This window comes from Lucilia cuprina, chromosome 2 (genome assembly GCF_022045245.1).
Source record: "Lucilia cuprina isolate Lc7/37 chromosome 2, ASM2204524v1, whole genome shotgun sequence".
Classification (NCBI taxonomy): domain Eukaryota; kingdom Metazoa; phylum Arthropoda; class Insecta; order Diptera; family Calliphoridae; genus Lucilia; species Lucilia cuprina.
This window is the reverse complement of record NC_060950.1, coordinates 30,947,241-30,962,320: the sequence shown is the minus strand read 5'-3', so window position 1 is coordinate 30,962,320 and position 15,080 is coordinate 30,947,241. Positions and strand designations below refer to the sequence as shown.

At 27.0% G+C, this 15,080-nt stretch overlaps 1 protein-coding gene across 6 annotated transcripts in view; it reads right to left on the bottom strand.

Moving 5' to 3' along the window:
* LOC111675523 (zinc finger protein 717) overlaps positions 1-14,668 on the bottom strand; it is a 28,091-nt gene extending 13,423 nt beyond the window's left edge. The window contains exons 1-2 of one of the 6 annotated variants that reach the window (XM_046948609.1): positions 14,025-14,668; positions 509-789 (exon numbers count right to left, since the gene is read on the bottom strand). In XM_046948609.1, the coding sequence (XP_046804565.1) occupies positions 509-727 (219 nt within the window). In that variant the 5' untranslated portion in view covers positions 728-789; positions 14,025-14,668. Of the gene's footprint in view, positions 1-508; positions 790-10,457; positions 10,836-11,078; positions 11,143-11,212; positions 11,552-14,024 lie in introns of those variants that run through there. The other 5 variants (XM_046948631.1, XM_046948627.1, XM_046948622.1 and 2 more) reach the window with 5 other exon arrangements.
* Positions 14,669-15,080: the final 412 nt, after the last annotated feature.

Genomic DNA, 15,080 nt, shown 5'->3' with positions numbered 1-15,080 from the left:
GTCTAGCCAATTTCGTCTATAGTATAATCTATAGTCTAGTCTATAGTCTATTCCATAGTCTAGTTTGTAGTCTTTACTCCATATTTTATTCCGTAGTCCTTTAGTTTAGACTACAGTTTGTTCTATAAGTCCAAATGATGCCAACTCTAATAATAATCTGGTCTAAACGATAAAAATAATAATGACCCTTTTAGGTGAAATCTTTGAAAAAGAATACCTTAACTCCCCTAAAAAAGAAATCGCCAGTTATTTGAGTACATCTGTATAATTATTTCGCAAGTTAATTATAAAAGTCAAAAAGTTAATTAAAATAAATCTATGTTTGAATGCAATAACAATATGAATATTCAAATTAAGAAATATTTATGTATGCATGTGAACGACACATTATTTTTTAGAAAATAAATATATGAATTTTAAACACAAAATGAATTAATGATTTTATATGTATGAGATTAAAGAGAGTGAGTAGAATGTATGAAAAATGTGTTTATTTTTTAAATTTTACCTCATTTAATTGGGATTGTTGTTGCTGTTGTTGTTGCTGTTGTAAAGGCGAATGACGATTTTGTTGTTGTTGCTGCTGCTGCTGTTGCGGATCATAGCCATTAGATGTTGCAACTGCTGAAACAGTTGTTGTTGTAGTATTTGATAATGTTGCTGCTGTTGCCACTGTTGTTGACTCACCAGGAGTTGTTGCATTAGCAATTGCATTATCAGTATTCATTTTTTAAATAACAGCAACTTCGTTAAAGTTGGCAACATTGTTATTGCAACTAACAGGTTTTGCTAAAAAAAGAATAAAAATTAATTGTTAATTGACTATTTTTAAATATAACGATTATATTAAACTCGTTAAAAATTGAATGAGCACAATTGTATGCTCCAATACATTTTAACTTTTACATTAATCACATTTTTTTAATTTGTTTCTTTACTTAAATATAGCTTTTGTAATATGATTTTTATTTGTTTAATAACTCACTCTTATGATAGAGTCATTTAGTTGCAATTGACAGTGGAATGAACAGATAGATACATATCCGTACAAGTAAGAATGTATAGTCGGACATGGCTGACCAGTAGTATGTTAAAAATTAAAATATAAGAGTTAAGATTAGGAGTTTTACACCCCTGATTAATATGATAACTTTCTCACCCATTTAAAAACGCGATCATACGATCGCGTTTTTAAATGGAGGACAAAAAAAATGTACACGCCTTGTACCAAATTGACACCAAAGTTTTTATAATTTTTAAATAACATCCCTTGTCAAAGTATATACACAAGTACGACATTATGTAATGTTAAACAATGTAATGTAATGTCAACAATTCGTTGTCAAAATTAATTGTTTAAATGTTAACAAACGTGGTAAGCTTACTATTGGCAAACAATCCGTTGTCAATAGTGAGTTTACCAAATATACTTTAACAACGAATGTTATTGAAAAATTATAAACATATTGATGTCAATTTGGTACCAGATGTGTATACTTCTTTTTGAATTCTTTAGAACTTTAAAAATGTTGAATTCATTACTTGTATAATTCATTCTTTAAAGGCTTAATTCATTTGCTGAATGATTTAAATTTTTTGCTTTAATTGTATTTTCTTCATTCTTTTCGTAGGGGATTAAAAAAAAATTTTAAATAATGTATATACATTAGGGGGCTTTTGTTTTTAGAAATTTTATTTTGTATTTTACAAATACAATTTTGTATTTTAATTTCAGCTAATGATTAAACAAAAAACAATCCCTATATTATAGATAAAATTTAACTAAATTAAATATAACCCCTATTTAAATTTACATAAATGACAAATCTTACTCGAAACATATTACATGTTTATAAAGTTTTTTAAAAAATTATAAACTGAATTATAAATATTTCAAATTTGAAATTTCAAATAAAAAAATATATTTCCAAAATAATTGCTATCATGAGTGAATTAGAATTTTCAACTGATGAATCCATCGGTGATAAAAATTATGTGGTTCCTAGGCAAAAGCTAACAAGAAAGGTTATACGAAACCGAATATAACAACTGATATACATATGTATTATTTACGAACTATTTTCAAATTAAACATTTATTTGAACAATCCTAATAGGTATAAACATGTTTTAATATTTGTCAAATAAATTATAATTTATTTTTTTGTAAATGTATTGGATATGAATGGAATGATAATGAAAACTTACAGAAAACTTACTTTAAAGCGTATAAATCCTTATACTGCATTAAATGCAATAAAATACTTAAAAATTATGATTAATCAGAGTCCCTCTAAGTTAAAGTTTTCAGAAGGTTTGAGAAGGAAAACTTAGCGTTAGGGATTCTGTTCTGAGCAAATTTCAACGGACTTGTTATGTTTTATGATTAAAAACTTATGGTCACATACTATGTATGTTTGTATCTTTGCAGCAATATTGTTAGAAAAATTTCGTAATTCAATTTGATGTAGATTTGAGTTAAAGAAAAATTGAATCATTCAAAGTAGAATGTAATTCAAACATGAATGAATTCAGTATATGAATCAATTAAAATAAGCTCAAAACCACTGTTACTAAACCTAATGGGAATTATTGCAATTGTATTTGTTAAAAATGCAGTAAAATGAAACGATATACATAAACACTATATAGCTTTAACATCCAATAACGATAACACACAATTCATTCCCGTTGTTGTTGTTGTTGTTTTAAAACATATTCATTAGTTCAGTTCAGTTTACTTCATAATCTTTTCCTTCTTCTCCTCTCATTTTTCTTAGCTTTTAATACCACACCACCATCAATCTATCTATACTCTATCGTTCTTTTTTTATTAACTTCATATATTGTATTTTATTTATTTCCATTGAATTTCAAACAAAAAGTAAAAAAAAAAAAATTAACAAAAAAAGAAAACAACACAAAGATTTCGTTTCACTCTTGCCAATGCCGCCGCCTAAAGCTAAAATAAAAATAAAAGCACAGAACAGAAGAAAAAATAAAAACATTATTCTTTTACATTATATTGGCTGCTTGGTTGGCTGACAGTAAATGAGTGAGTGAAATGTTTGTATGTTTGTTTGTTTGTGTATGGAACAAGTCCCCCCACAAGAAAATCGTGAGACGTTTGTTTAAAAAATGCGCTCCAAAATTATACAGACAGACAGACTGACAAACAGAAATAAAGAAAGAAAAAATAACAACAACAAAACGACCATATGATGCAAGTCAACATGCAAAAGCGCAGGATAGAGAACATTTTTTTAATGAAAAACGTTTTATGAAATTGTGAGAAATTTCAAATTTTAATTTTTGTTGTTTTAATTGCTCTAAGAGAGTTTTAAATGTTTGCATATATTTTTTCTATATTCATACATTAACAGCAAAAATATATAATACATTTACAAAATTTATATATTTTTTTCTATATTCTTCTTTGTTATTTTTTCAGTTTTATTGTATTTTTTCGTTAAATTTGTTTTATATCTTCGGTTTCGTTTTAATTAGAGTGCACTTCATAATTGCTAAATAAATAGCAAAAGTAGAAAAAAATAACTTATAAATACTATAGCATTGATAATTTTCATAAATAAAAGTTTTCGGTTTTGAGTATTATCTATATACGTTTAAACTAATTATGTATTTTAAGACAATTGTTTGTGTGTATATTTTATTTTAAGAAATCTTACGTTTAAAGTTTGAATCCAACAAAATCGAACAATTTTTAATCATTGTCGAACATTTCACCTAGGTTATACTAAAAATTGTTCAAAGGATTTTTGCAAGGTCCTATAGATAAAAAGTTACGCTCATTTCAATAAAAGCTTGTATGACCACAAAATGTCCAACTTTGACCCCCTCTAACTCTGACAGTTAATGACTAATAGATCTGACTTACTATACAGTAGTACTAGTATTTTTCACGGGAATCCAGGGACGGGAAATTGTGCGAGTTGCACAGAATTGTCAATCTCGAATTGACGGGAAATTTTGTGCAAATTTCCGAAATTATTTTTTTTTAGATTTATGTGATATTTTTGTTTAAAATAAATATATTGAATTGAAGTCTTTAATTCAAAACTGTTTTTTTTTTAAATTTGGCATATGTAGTTATGAATTAAAAAAAAAACAAACAGATAGGTAGATAATAATGGATCCATATCAAACCTTTTCTTGTATTTTAAGCTCTTTCAAATTGATTTTAAATTTTGGACAAATTTCATTAAAATTGATTTTTAATTGGCTCACTTGAAACGAAATTGCTCAATGACTTAAATACAACATTCAAATTTTATGTAAACTGTTCATAAAAATAATGCTCTTTCTATACTATTCAGGGATGGAAAAAGAGATTTTGTTTCAGTATCAAAAAATATTTCAGAGAGTACTTTTTTGGATCTCAAAGTACTTAGGATAGGTTGATAGGAGGATGTGTACTACATCAAATCCGAATCTAGGCCACAATTGGGCCTGTTGTGCGCTCTTTATCATGAAAAAAGGAACTGAATGAATTATTCCAATCAGTATTAGTCAGGAATGTTATTTCCAGAATAACATCACTTCAAAGATACTTGCATCTATCTTCGAATGCCTCGCAGTGGCAAAGAAAGTGCTCCAGAGTTTCACTGTCCTCTCCACATGCTCTACATACGTCTGAATTCAAATGTCCAATTTTGCATAAATGTGCTCGTAATCCTGTGTTTCCACTCAGCACGTACTATCATACTAACTTCAGACTTGCTCATTATGAGGAGATTTTTCTTCTTGCTCATCAGGGTCACCCCATAGGATTTTTGTAGTTCTACCCACTGTTTCATTATTCCAAGAGGTCTTATGGGATTCTCTCACCCATATTTTTAGTTCAGCTTTTATTGCGTCGAATGGTTTTGTATTTGTCAGTTTAACTGCATTGAGCTGACTTCCCTTTAAAGCTGTTATATTCGCTCTTTCGTTACCGACTACTCCCGAGTGGGCTGGTACCCATATGATGTGAACCGTGCCTCTGGGAGAGCATTCAGTTAAAGCTTTCTTACAATCCAAAGTACTAAAATATTTTTTTTGACACAAGTTTGTATTAACTGAAATTTATTTATACATTTTTAAATTGGAATGGGCGTTATAGGTTGATATGGTATCCGTCCCTCAATGTTAACATCTTTGATATAATTTGATGGAGTTTTCCCAGGAAATGCGTGGTATCTCATAGCTACGATACAAATATTACCACGAAATTGAACTTTGTAAAATGTTATATTTAAAGCACTCATGGCGCTGTTATAAAGTCTCGAAAAGGGACAAATATTTCGTTTTCTCAAAACTCAGGACATAATATCTCAGATTCTAGATATGATGGAGAAAATATGAAATAATATTCGATATTTTCGAGAAAAAGTGTCAAAAAAAATATTTTAAACATGGTATAAAGAAAACAAGGTAAATCCGTTCTCTCTCAATGAAAAGTTTTTTGACGTAAATAAGAATTATTGAAATGTATTTTTTGTAAACAATTAAAGAAAAACGTTGCCACACATGTAGATGGGAAATCATATTTAGGAAATTAGAAATAAAAAATGTGTATAACTTTTAAATTATTCATTTAAAATTGTGTGCACTAACGATATTTTTATAAAAACGCTCAGCTCATAAACGGACCACATTAAACCCAACAAGTTCTTGTTTAATTAATTGTTGAATATCTTAATACCATGATTTATTGGCATTAAACCCCAAAATAACACCTCTTGCAGTTATTTACGTTGAATTTTTGCAAACAAATGACAGAGAAAGACATCTTCTTTAGAACGTTACTGCCGTTCGAAGATTCATATAATTTTTTTACTTGGACATGTTTGACAGCGCAAGATATGTGCATCCGAGATGAAGTAATGAAATTATGTGTTTACGAAAAATGGCCCGCACTACTTACAAGCAAATTTGAAACCAGCGCGGTCCGTCCGCAAGGACCTTTTAACTTTTTTATTATTTTCCTTGCTATTATAATTTTATATTAATATTTTAATTTAGTTTGAAAAATATTTTCCATTTTATATTTTTAAATTGAAAAAAAATAAATGAAAAGTAAACAAAAAACTCGGATTTATAAAGTAAATATGGTAACACATAAAATAATAAATCGCTTAAACGTCAGAAGTTTAATATGGCTACGGAAAGAGAGAACGGTTATACCTTCATTTTTTCTACTATGATTTTAAATTTTAAAGAAACTTTTATCCCCATATTCTAATTCTCTTGTTATTTCAAAACGATTTATTGAAAATTATTTTAACAGACAGATTTACTACCGGTTATACGATAATCGGATATTGAGATTGTAGCCATGAAAGTATCAAATAAGACTCAGGAGTATCACAGTACTTTTGCACATCAAATAGTATCAAAAAAAGTACCATCGTACCAATTTTGCCATCCCTGATACTATTCAATAATACGCCCCTTATATCTGTGTACGTTTGACAAAACCAAATTTATTTTTGTAGTCAACTAGAAGTAGGATTTTGAACAATTATCTATCGATCCGCACAGAATTAAACACTCAATATTACAAAAAATTGTATATACAGATTATGTATGTCTAATCATTTATCAAACGTTTTATTTATAATTATAATGAATATAAAAGATACGTAAAATAAACATATTTAACTTGCTCTTGGATTAAACTCGGAATTTAGGATACATTTAAACGATGATTGATAGTATTGCCAACTTTTCACTTAAAACCTAAACAATGAACAGCTGTTGTTTGCAAATATTACTTTTTTGGTTGCTGCGGAGAAGTGCCTTATCCGACTTGTCATTTGCACGGACAGAATTAATTCTACAATGGTTTTGCGACAATCGCGGTCTTTAAATCAATTGGTTTATGACATGCACAAATTTGTTGACCAATCCTACATTATTCAGGTACATATAGTCATATTGGGGTTTATTTCAATGAAAGGTTGACTACAGGCAACCAATATTGGTGCAACGGCCATTGTCACTTAAGCCGCCTTTACATGACCACACAAGTAATATGATCTGTCAAAATGTTGTGTAGAAGAGTACGGATGGCATCATCTAAACACAGTATGTAATTAAACTATCACTTACTTACTTTTTATTTGTTTTATACTTTTTTATTGTTTTAAACCAATCGTGTAAATACAAAAAATATAAATCATACGACTTTTATTCTCTTTACGTACGAAAAGAGTGATCGTGTGAAGTGCCCTTTACAATTATGGTGGGGCTTTGAGTTTGATTAAGATAACTTTGAGACATGAATTTCAGCAATTTTATGAAGAAAGATCTCGGAGTACGGGTTCTTCCTTTTTTTCATTACATTCCACGATTTCTATTAGGCCGTGGCATAGTGGATCTAGTATGTCCTCTAGGGATATTAAGATTATTAACAGACTCTTATCTGGGCATACTAATGATTAAGTTTATTTTTAGAGGATTGGTAAGAGGGACAACTTCAATTGTCTCAACTGTGACCTAATTGACGACTCGGAACATGTTATTTTTCGTTGTGATAAGTATAGGTCGTAATATCTTTTTTCGTATATATTTAGAAACTTTGTTTTCTTTTACAAAAATAATTTCGTTAAGGCATGTAATATTTAACGAAAGTAACGAATTTTTTCGTAACAAGATTATTTAGTAATATACAAGAATTTTTTTTGATTTTACAAAAAAATTATTTTGTTACGATTTTTTTTTTATTTTCATAATTTTAAGAGAGTTAAATTAAACGTAATTTTCAATTTACAGGAAATTAGCTGCCTAATTTCCTGTAAAATTTAATTTAAAAAACATAAAAAATTTGTTTTTTTTTTAATTCGCAATCTTTTTCTAAATTTACAATAATTATTTTAAAAGAACTTAAATATTTGTCTTTAAAAAAAATCGTAAAATGAACAAATTTTTTTTTTTTCTAAAATTATATAAAATTATTTTGCATTTTACTAAAATATTTCGTACAATTTCGTATATATTACGAAAGAATTTCGTGGTGCGAAACCATGGAGCATTTCGTACAATGTACAACATTTTTCGTGTATATTAGGCATGGATTATTTTCAGTGTATAAAAATATTGTCCTACCTTAAATTAATAAATAGTCCAGAATGTTTTTTAAAAAAGGTACGATTTTTAAGCCTTAATATTCAAAAAGTACTTAATTTATAGTCCTATTTTTTAGATATTCTCTTGTAGTTGTTCTTGAGAGATATAAGGTTCCGAATTTAACCGAAAATTCCTCATTACTGGATCTACATGAGCAATAATTATAGATCTACTTTCAAGATACATATCACTATTTTAGGTTCAGACTTTGCGTTAATCAAAAAGCGACTCTTTTATATATAGAAGAAGAAGATGATGACAAATATTCAATAGCAATTGTGGAAATATTCAAATAAGATGACTTGTTATTAATTTAAATGTATTGTAAATGTAAAAACAAATTGACTATACACTTGAACAAATGTTCAAACAACAAGATACAAAATATCAAAAAATTATATTAAAAGAAATAAAGCACTGACTCTTCTTTTAAATACTATATTGAATATGTTTGTGTGTCCGTCTGAATCAGGGTTGGCAAAATTTGTACAATTGTACTTTTTTTGGTACAATTCAATACTGGAAAGTACAATGGTACAGTAATGACCTATTTTCTACAATTTGAAATTCAATTTCTTACTGAAATAATAATTTAAAATTGTACATCTGACATGAAGTTTAAAGGGGAAAAATATTATTCTTGTTTATATTCTTTCATATGGTTTAGAAACCTGCTAGAATCTATTATTTATTTAAGCCTTATTTTATCCAATTTTAAATAAAAACCCTTAGGTGCTATTTTGAATAGACTTTTAAAATACATTTTTCTATACTTTGGCGTAGTCTAATGAATTTTCTATGGTCTGGTCTATAAATTAGTCTAGGGACTAGTCTATTAAGTAGCCTTAGCCTTATTTACCGACTATCCTATTATCTAATATTTAGAGTATAGTCTTTAGGCTATTCTATTATTTAGTTTATAGACATCTCTTTGGACTAATATATAACATTATAATCTATAGACTAGTATGTTGTCTATTCTATTGAGTAGTCTATTGTTTAGTTTATAGACTACCGTATTGTGTAGTCCATAGGGAGTCTATAGATTCCCTATTGGTCTATCTTGTTGTAGCAGCGACACGTGTAAAGTCTGTGTGGCTGGGTTGACAATCCTTGGTCGTTGTTCGTTGAACTCCGAGTCGTTCCGGTACGAAGAACCGATTGTCGTGTGAACGCCTATTAGTCTATGGACTAATCTGGTGACAAAATGGACTTGTTTATTTACTAGTCTAATGACCAGGGAAACCAAAATATGCAAATGCATGTTTTTTGTGGTGCGTCGTATGGACTCATGGATAAGATATTTACACATTTCAGACCACTTGGAGAATTTTGGCATCGATTTGTTAGAGCATACTTTTGCATATTTTACCCCTAAGAGCATAATTTTGCATGATTTGACTTTTTAGCATATTTAAGGCATATTTTCGAGTTTTTAGAGCATATTTTACTTTTTTATTGCATATTTTGATGTTTTCGCTTTTTTTCGTTTTTATACATTTTTAATTTTCTTTTCAAAACTTTATTTAAAAAAAATAAATTTCTATTTTTTTATTTTTTTTTTAATTTTTTGCATATTTTACAATTTTGAAAAAAAAAATCGTTATGTTATAGTTTTTTATTTAATAAAGCATTATATTTTAAATCGGACATAAAACCGATTACTTTTGATTTCATGAGACCAATCCATTTTTATAGTTTAAAAAACTAATTATTGGAATTTATGACAACACCGATTAAAATGTCAGTTTAAAAGCTATGAATACAATTGGAAGAAATGTGTCAAACTTTGTCGTTTGAAATATGTTTTTTGGGCACCAAATGGTTTCATGTTATTTATTGGTTATCTGAACGTAAAACGGAATTCTATTATACAAGTTCTTCAAGCTATGAGATGAAACATTTATAAAAAAATGTTGTAGGATATAGAATATGACATTAAAAATTTATTATTTCATTACAATTTCAGTCTTTTTGAGCTTTTCAATGTTAAAAAATAATAAAACATTTTATTTTTGGAGCATATATTTTAAATTTTAAGAGCATATTTTGTGTTTTTTACGGCATATTTAAAACGCTTAAAACACTTTTTTTAGAGCATGTTTTCGGTTTCCCTGCTAATGACAAATCTAGCCCATAGATACATTGATATATAATTTCCAAAAAAAACAAAATGATTTGGTACAAATGGAATCTAAAAAGTACAATTTTTAATGTTATTTTTTACAATTTGCCAGCCCTGTTCTGAATGTCTGTTCTGTATTAAATACAATTATTTTGATTTTGCTTTAAGAATGACACGATGACGTTCATAAGTTTTTATTTTACTTGCTTGTTTGCTTGCTGCTTCACTGCTGCTGTTTTTGATTTTTTTGTTTTATTTTCCCTTTTTTGCTTTGCTTTAATTTTTCGTTTGTTTTTCTCTCTGTGTGTGTGTTTTTTTTATTTATTTTATTATTTATTTATATGTGTATAGCTTTCGTGTATATTGTATATATTCTCCTCTATTTGTCTAATTTTTATTCCAATTGAAATTTTGTTGTTCGTTTTTTTTATTTTTCTAATTTACACTTTGCTCTCTTAAATATGTATTTTTTTTTATACATATATATGACAAATACACATATTTAATGCACTGATTAAATTGAATATAGAATTTTTTTCTTGCTTTAAACTTTTTTTCCAATTTAATTGAAATTAAAATACCTATATAAAAAGAAGTTCGTTCATTAAATTTGAAAAAATAATTTAATGTTCCATTAAAGCAGCTGTTAGAAAATTTCAATACTAATTGTATCTTATAAATACATATAAAAAAATTATTTTAGAATAAATAATACGTCATTTGTATAATATATTTAAAGCATTTTTTCTATATTATATCAGTAGATATTTTAATTATATATTTATTGAAATTATTAATTTCTTATTAATTATTTTTAAATATACCAGTAAAATTGGCTGCAAAAACTTAAAAGAAATAATGTTTAACAAAGTAGAGAAAATCAAAATATTTTTATTATTTATTTTTTTTTTTCTTCAAAATTTATATGTAGAATTAAATGAATACAAAATATACACACAAACAGTACGTAAGCGGAGGTGAGGCGCGATTTAAGGTGCGTAGACTATATTGAACTGCTAAAGTCAATGAGAATTTTTTTACAAGGCACCGTTTCGGAACAATGTTGATGACGAGACGTAGCCGAATACACAGAGACGAACAACACGAAGACTCACACAATGAATTTTATGATGGTATTTGCTTATTATTATTGTTCTTGTTGTTGTTGTTGTTGCTCTTGTTCGCTATATAAAATGTACTTATTGGAAAAAGAGAAGAGGGGAAAATACATTAAGATAGTCAAGATTGTCAATTTGGCGCTTTTTTTTTTTAAATAAATCTCTGGTATTAGAATTTCTTCATTACATTAGGTTTTCAAAATATTACGTACTATAATTTGAAAAGAAAAAAAGATTTATATGCGACAGATTAAACATATGTTCATCCTTTATAATTACACTGAAAATAATCCATGCCCAACTTTACGAAAAAAAATTTCGTAACTTGTATTTTCGTAATATTTACAAAAATTTCGTGTATAATACGAAATATTATTTAATAAAACCCTTTTCTATTTTTACGAAAGTACAAAAACCTTTCGTATTATTTTTTTCTTAAATTTTAGAGAAATTAAACATATTTATATTAATTATATTATGATTAAATAAAAATACATAATTTTTATAAAATTTAAGAAAAAGTATAATATTATTCTCGAATTATTTTCATAAACAAAAATTGAAAATTCGTGTGTAGAATAATTTGAACTAAAATTAGAAAATTTATTTTAAAATGAACAAAAATGTTTGAATAAATTAATATTTCGTAAATTTTACCATATTCATTCAAAATTCCCTTTTTTCAATTTATGTATATAAATTTTTTCAAAAATATTTTGCATTATACTAAAATATTTCGTACAATTTCGTATATATTACAAAAGAATTTCGTGGTGCGAAACAACGAACGATTCATACAATGTACGACATTTTTCGTATATATTAGGCATGGATTTTTTTCAGTGTAGTTATCATCAGAACAAGCATTTGTAAGCAAATTCATGATTTTAGTCAGTAACTAGTTTTCTTTTCGAATTAAAGAATTTGCTACAAAATGGCATGGATTTAATGTTGCATATTTTGTTATAAGTGCATATATTGCATATTTATATTACATAATATATTACATATATTTTCCATATTTCCAATATTTTTATAGCATATTTTGCATATTTTAAAATTTTTCTAAAACATTTTTTTGTTGTTTTTTTCTGCATTTCACATTTTCACAATAGCATTTCATAGGTTCTATGAAATACCATTTTACATAGCTTTATTTAATTTTAAAAACCACAATAGTTCAGAAGGTTTGTGCTGCTAATTGTAACATCTAAAATATTGATCAATTTATCGTGTACCCATATTGAAGATAATTTGATGAAAATTTCTTCTAACAACTCTCTCACTTTTTACTTTCAGAAATTAAATATATACTATTTAAAGTTGTTTCTGGAGTCTTTATATTTACATAAAAACTTAAGATCTGAATACCTAATAAAATGTACCTTCACAAAGATATGATTTTTGCTGTATACTTTCCCGCTTATATCTCCCAGTGTTATAAATTTTGATTCATTAGAGATAATGAGGATAATGTCATTCTAAGAGGACATACAGTACATTTTCGAAAGTTTTATACTATAAATAAAATTGTTGCCAAGAATGGTTTGAAATAGTTTTTGCCTGACGAAATTCTGATATTGACTTTCAATATTGGGATTCAACTCTCTCTAATGTATACTTTGGGATACCCAAAAATGATCTCTCTTTCATTGACAGAGTGGCCTTCGTGGTCGAATACACAGCATAGTATAATTGTATTGTGTCTACCCAGTTCATTGTGATATTTAAATTTAAAGGCGAAAATATATTTTTCTTGCAAATTTATATAGTTCATTGATAGTAATTTTGTATAAGAATCTCAAAGGCACTTATTCTAAGCTGTCGATCCACAGTCAAGAACCAAAATCGCCATTTTTTAAACTTGTTTCTATTGAGCGACCATTTTTTATATCTTTTTTAGAATTTTTTTACATTAGCACTGCTCCAACATGAGGGAAATTTGCTAGAGTAATAGAATGCCAAAAGTATTAACTAATGGACAATTAAGCGTATAATAGCACTGATATAATAGCTGATTAGACACTTTCGGCGTATTTTTTATTTATATTTTGACATATTGACAACATTGTTAATGTATATATAGTTTTGTTTCTATTTTTCTTATTGGGAAAGGCACACGAAACGAATAAGAATTTTTGAGTTTTTTTGTTGTTGTGTAGTACGTTTGTTGCGCTTATTTGACATTTCTATATGATTTATTAAATGTAGTTTTTGGGAGATTTTCAAAAAAGGGGACAAATGTAAATCTATTTAATTTGTTTACAAATAAAAAAAACATGAAAATAAAATAACAAATACTAGCTTTGTTTTTATATAGTAAAAAAAAGTAATTTTAATATTAACAAATATTATTAATTTTTTAATTTACTGACATCTTAATAAACTGATATATTTTTATTTAAAACGCTAACAAAATATTTATTATAACTTTAGAATAGACATTCAAATTAATGTATATTATTAATTCTATACGAGGAAAAGAGGAAAAACAAAATATCAACACAGATGCCAACTATAAGAACGCATGATCAAAGAAAAAAACGTTTTTAAAGATTTTTACGCGCATTTTTTACAGCATATGTTTAAATACAATTTAATTTACCATCTTTAATATTAATATGTAAATTTTTATAAAATAATTGTACATACCTGCAATATTTTGTTGCTTAATTATAGATTTTTTAAAATTTTCTATTCCACTTTATTCATTCTTAACTTAAATACCAATTAGAATGCAGGCAGTCAGTACCACTCCTTACTCCACACACCAACAATTTCATGTATATATAAGCTTCTTTGTAGTTGTTATTTTTTTCTTTTTCGTTTTATTTTATTATTCTTCTATTCATTCGCGTTTACTCTCATAAAAAAACTAATCGGGCATAAAAAACACAAAAAATAATGGCTACCGCAACCCGAGCTACGTCTCACGTAATATTCACAAGTAGTATTGGTATTTTTTATTTATTTTAATAAAAATACATTTATTTCATAAAAAATTTGCCATTTTTTTAATATCGCTAAACATATTCTTAATTTGTTTAATTTAAATACCAATAAGAATTTAGTTGAGCTTTTTTTTATAGTAACACTTAAACAAGATTTCAATTTGTTTCCATGTGAAAAAACTGTTTTATATTTTATCTATCCAAAGTAATAACACTTTATTTAAGTATCTTTGTATTTGTTTTTTTTAATAAATTGTTAAAGATTTTGTTTCAATGTTGCACTAAATTTATTTTAAAATTTAAAATAAAACCAACCAACTTATAAGAAAACTGCGACTTTATGTTAAAGAATTTTGTTCATAACTACAAATAATTTGGAAAGAGCATAAAAGAAAATGTCAAAACAATGACAATGTCTGGCACATAAAAGACGTCAATGCTTCAGTTTTAACGCAACGGCAAGCAGTGGCACAGTGGGGAAATTTAATAAAAATAACAAGTAAGAGTATTATATTCGACTATGCTAAAATGGAATGCCCTATAAACCCACAGTGGCCTCCGGTAGATTAGTGGTTAGGGTTCTAGTCTGGTATACCGGAGTTGGTGGGTTCGATTCCCAACTGACTTTTTGCATTTTATGAAAAGTCAACTTTTCGACTTTTTGCATTTAATGAAAAGTCGACTTTATGCATTTAGTTAAAAGTCGATTTTTCGACTTTTTTCATTTAACTAAAAGTCGATTTTTCGACTTCCGACT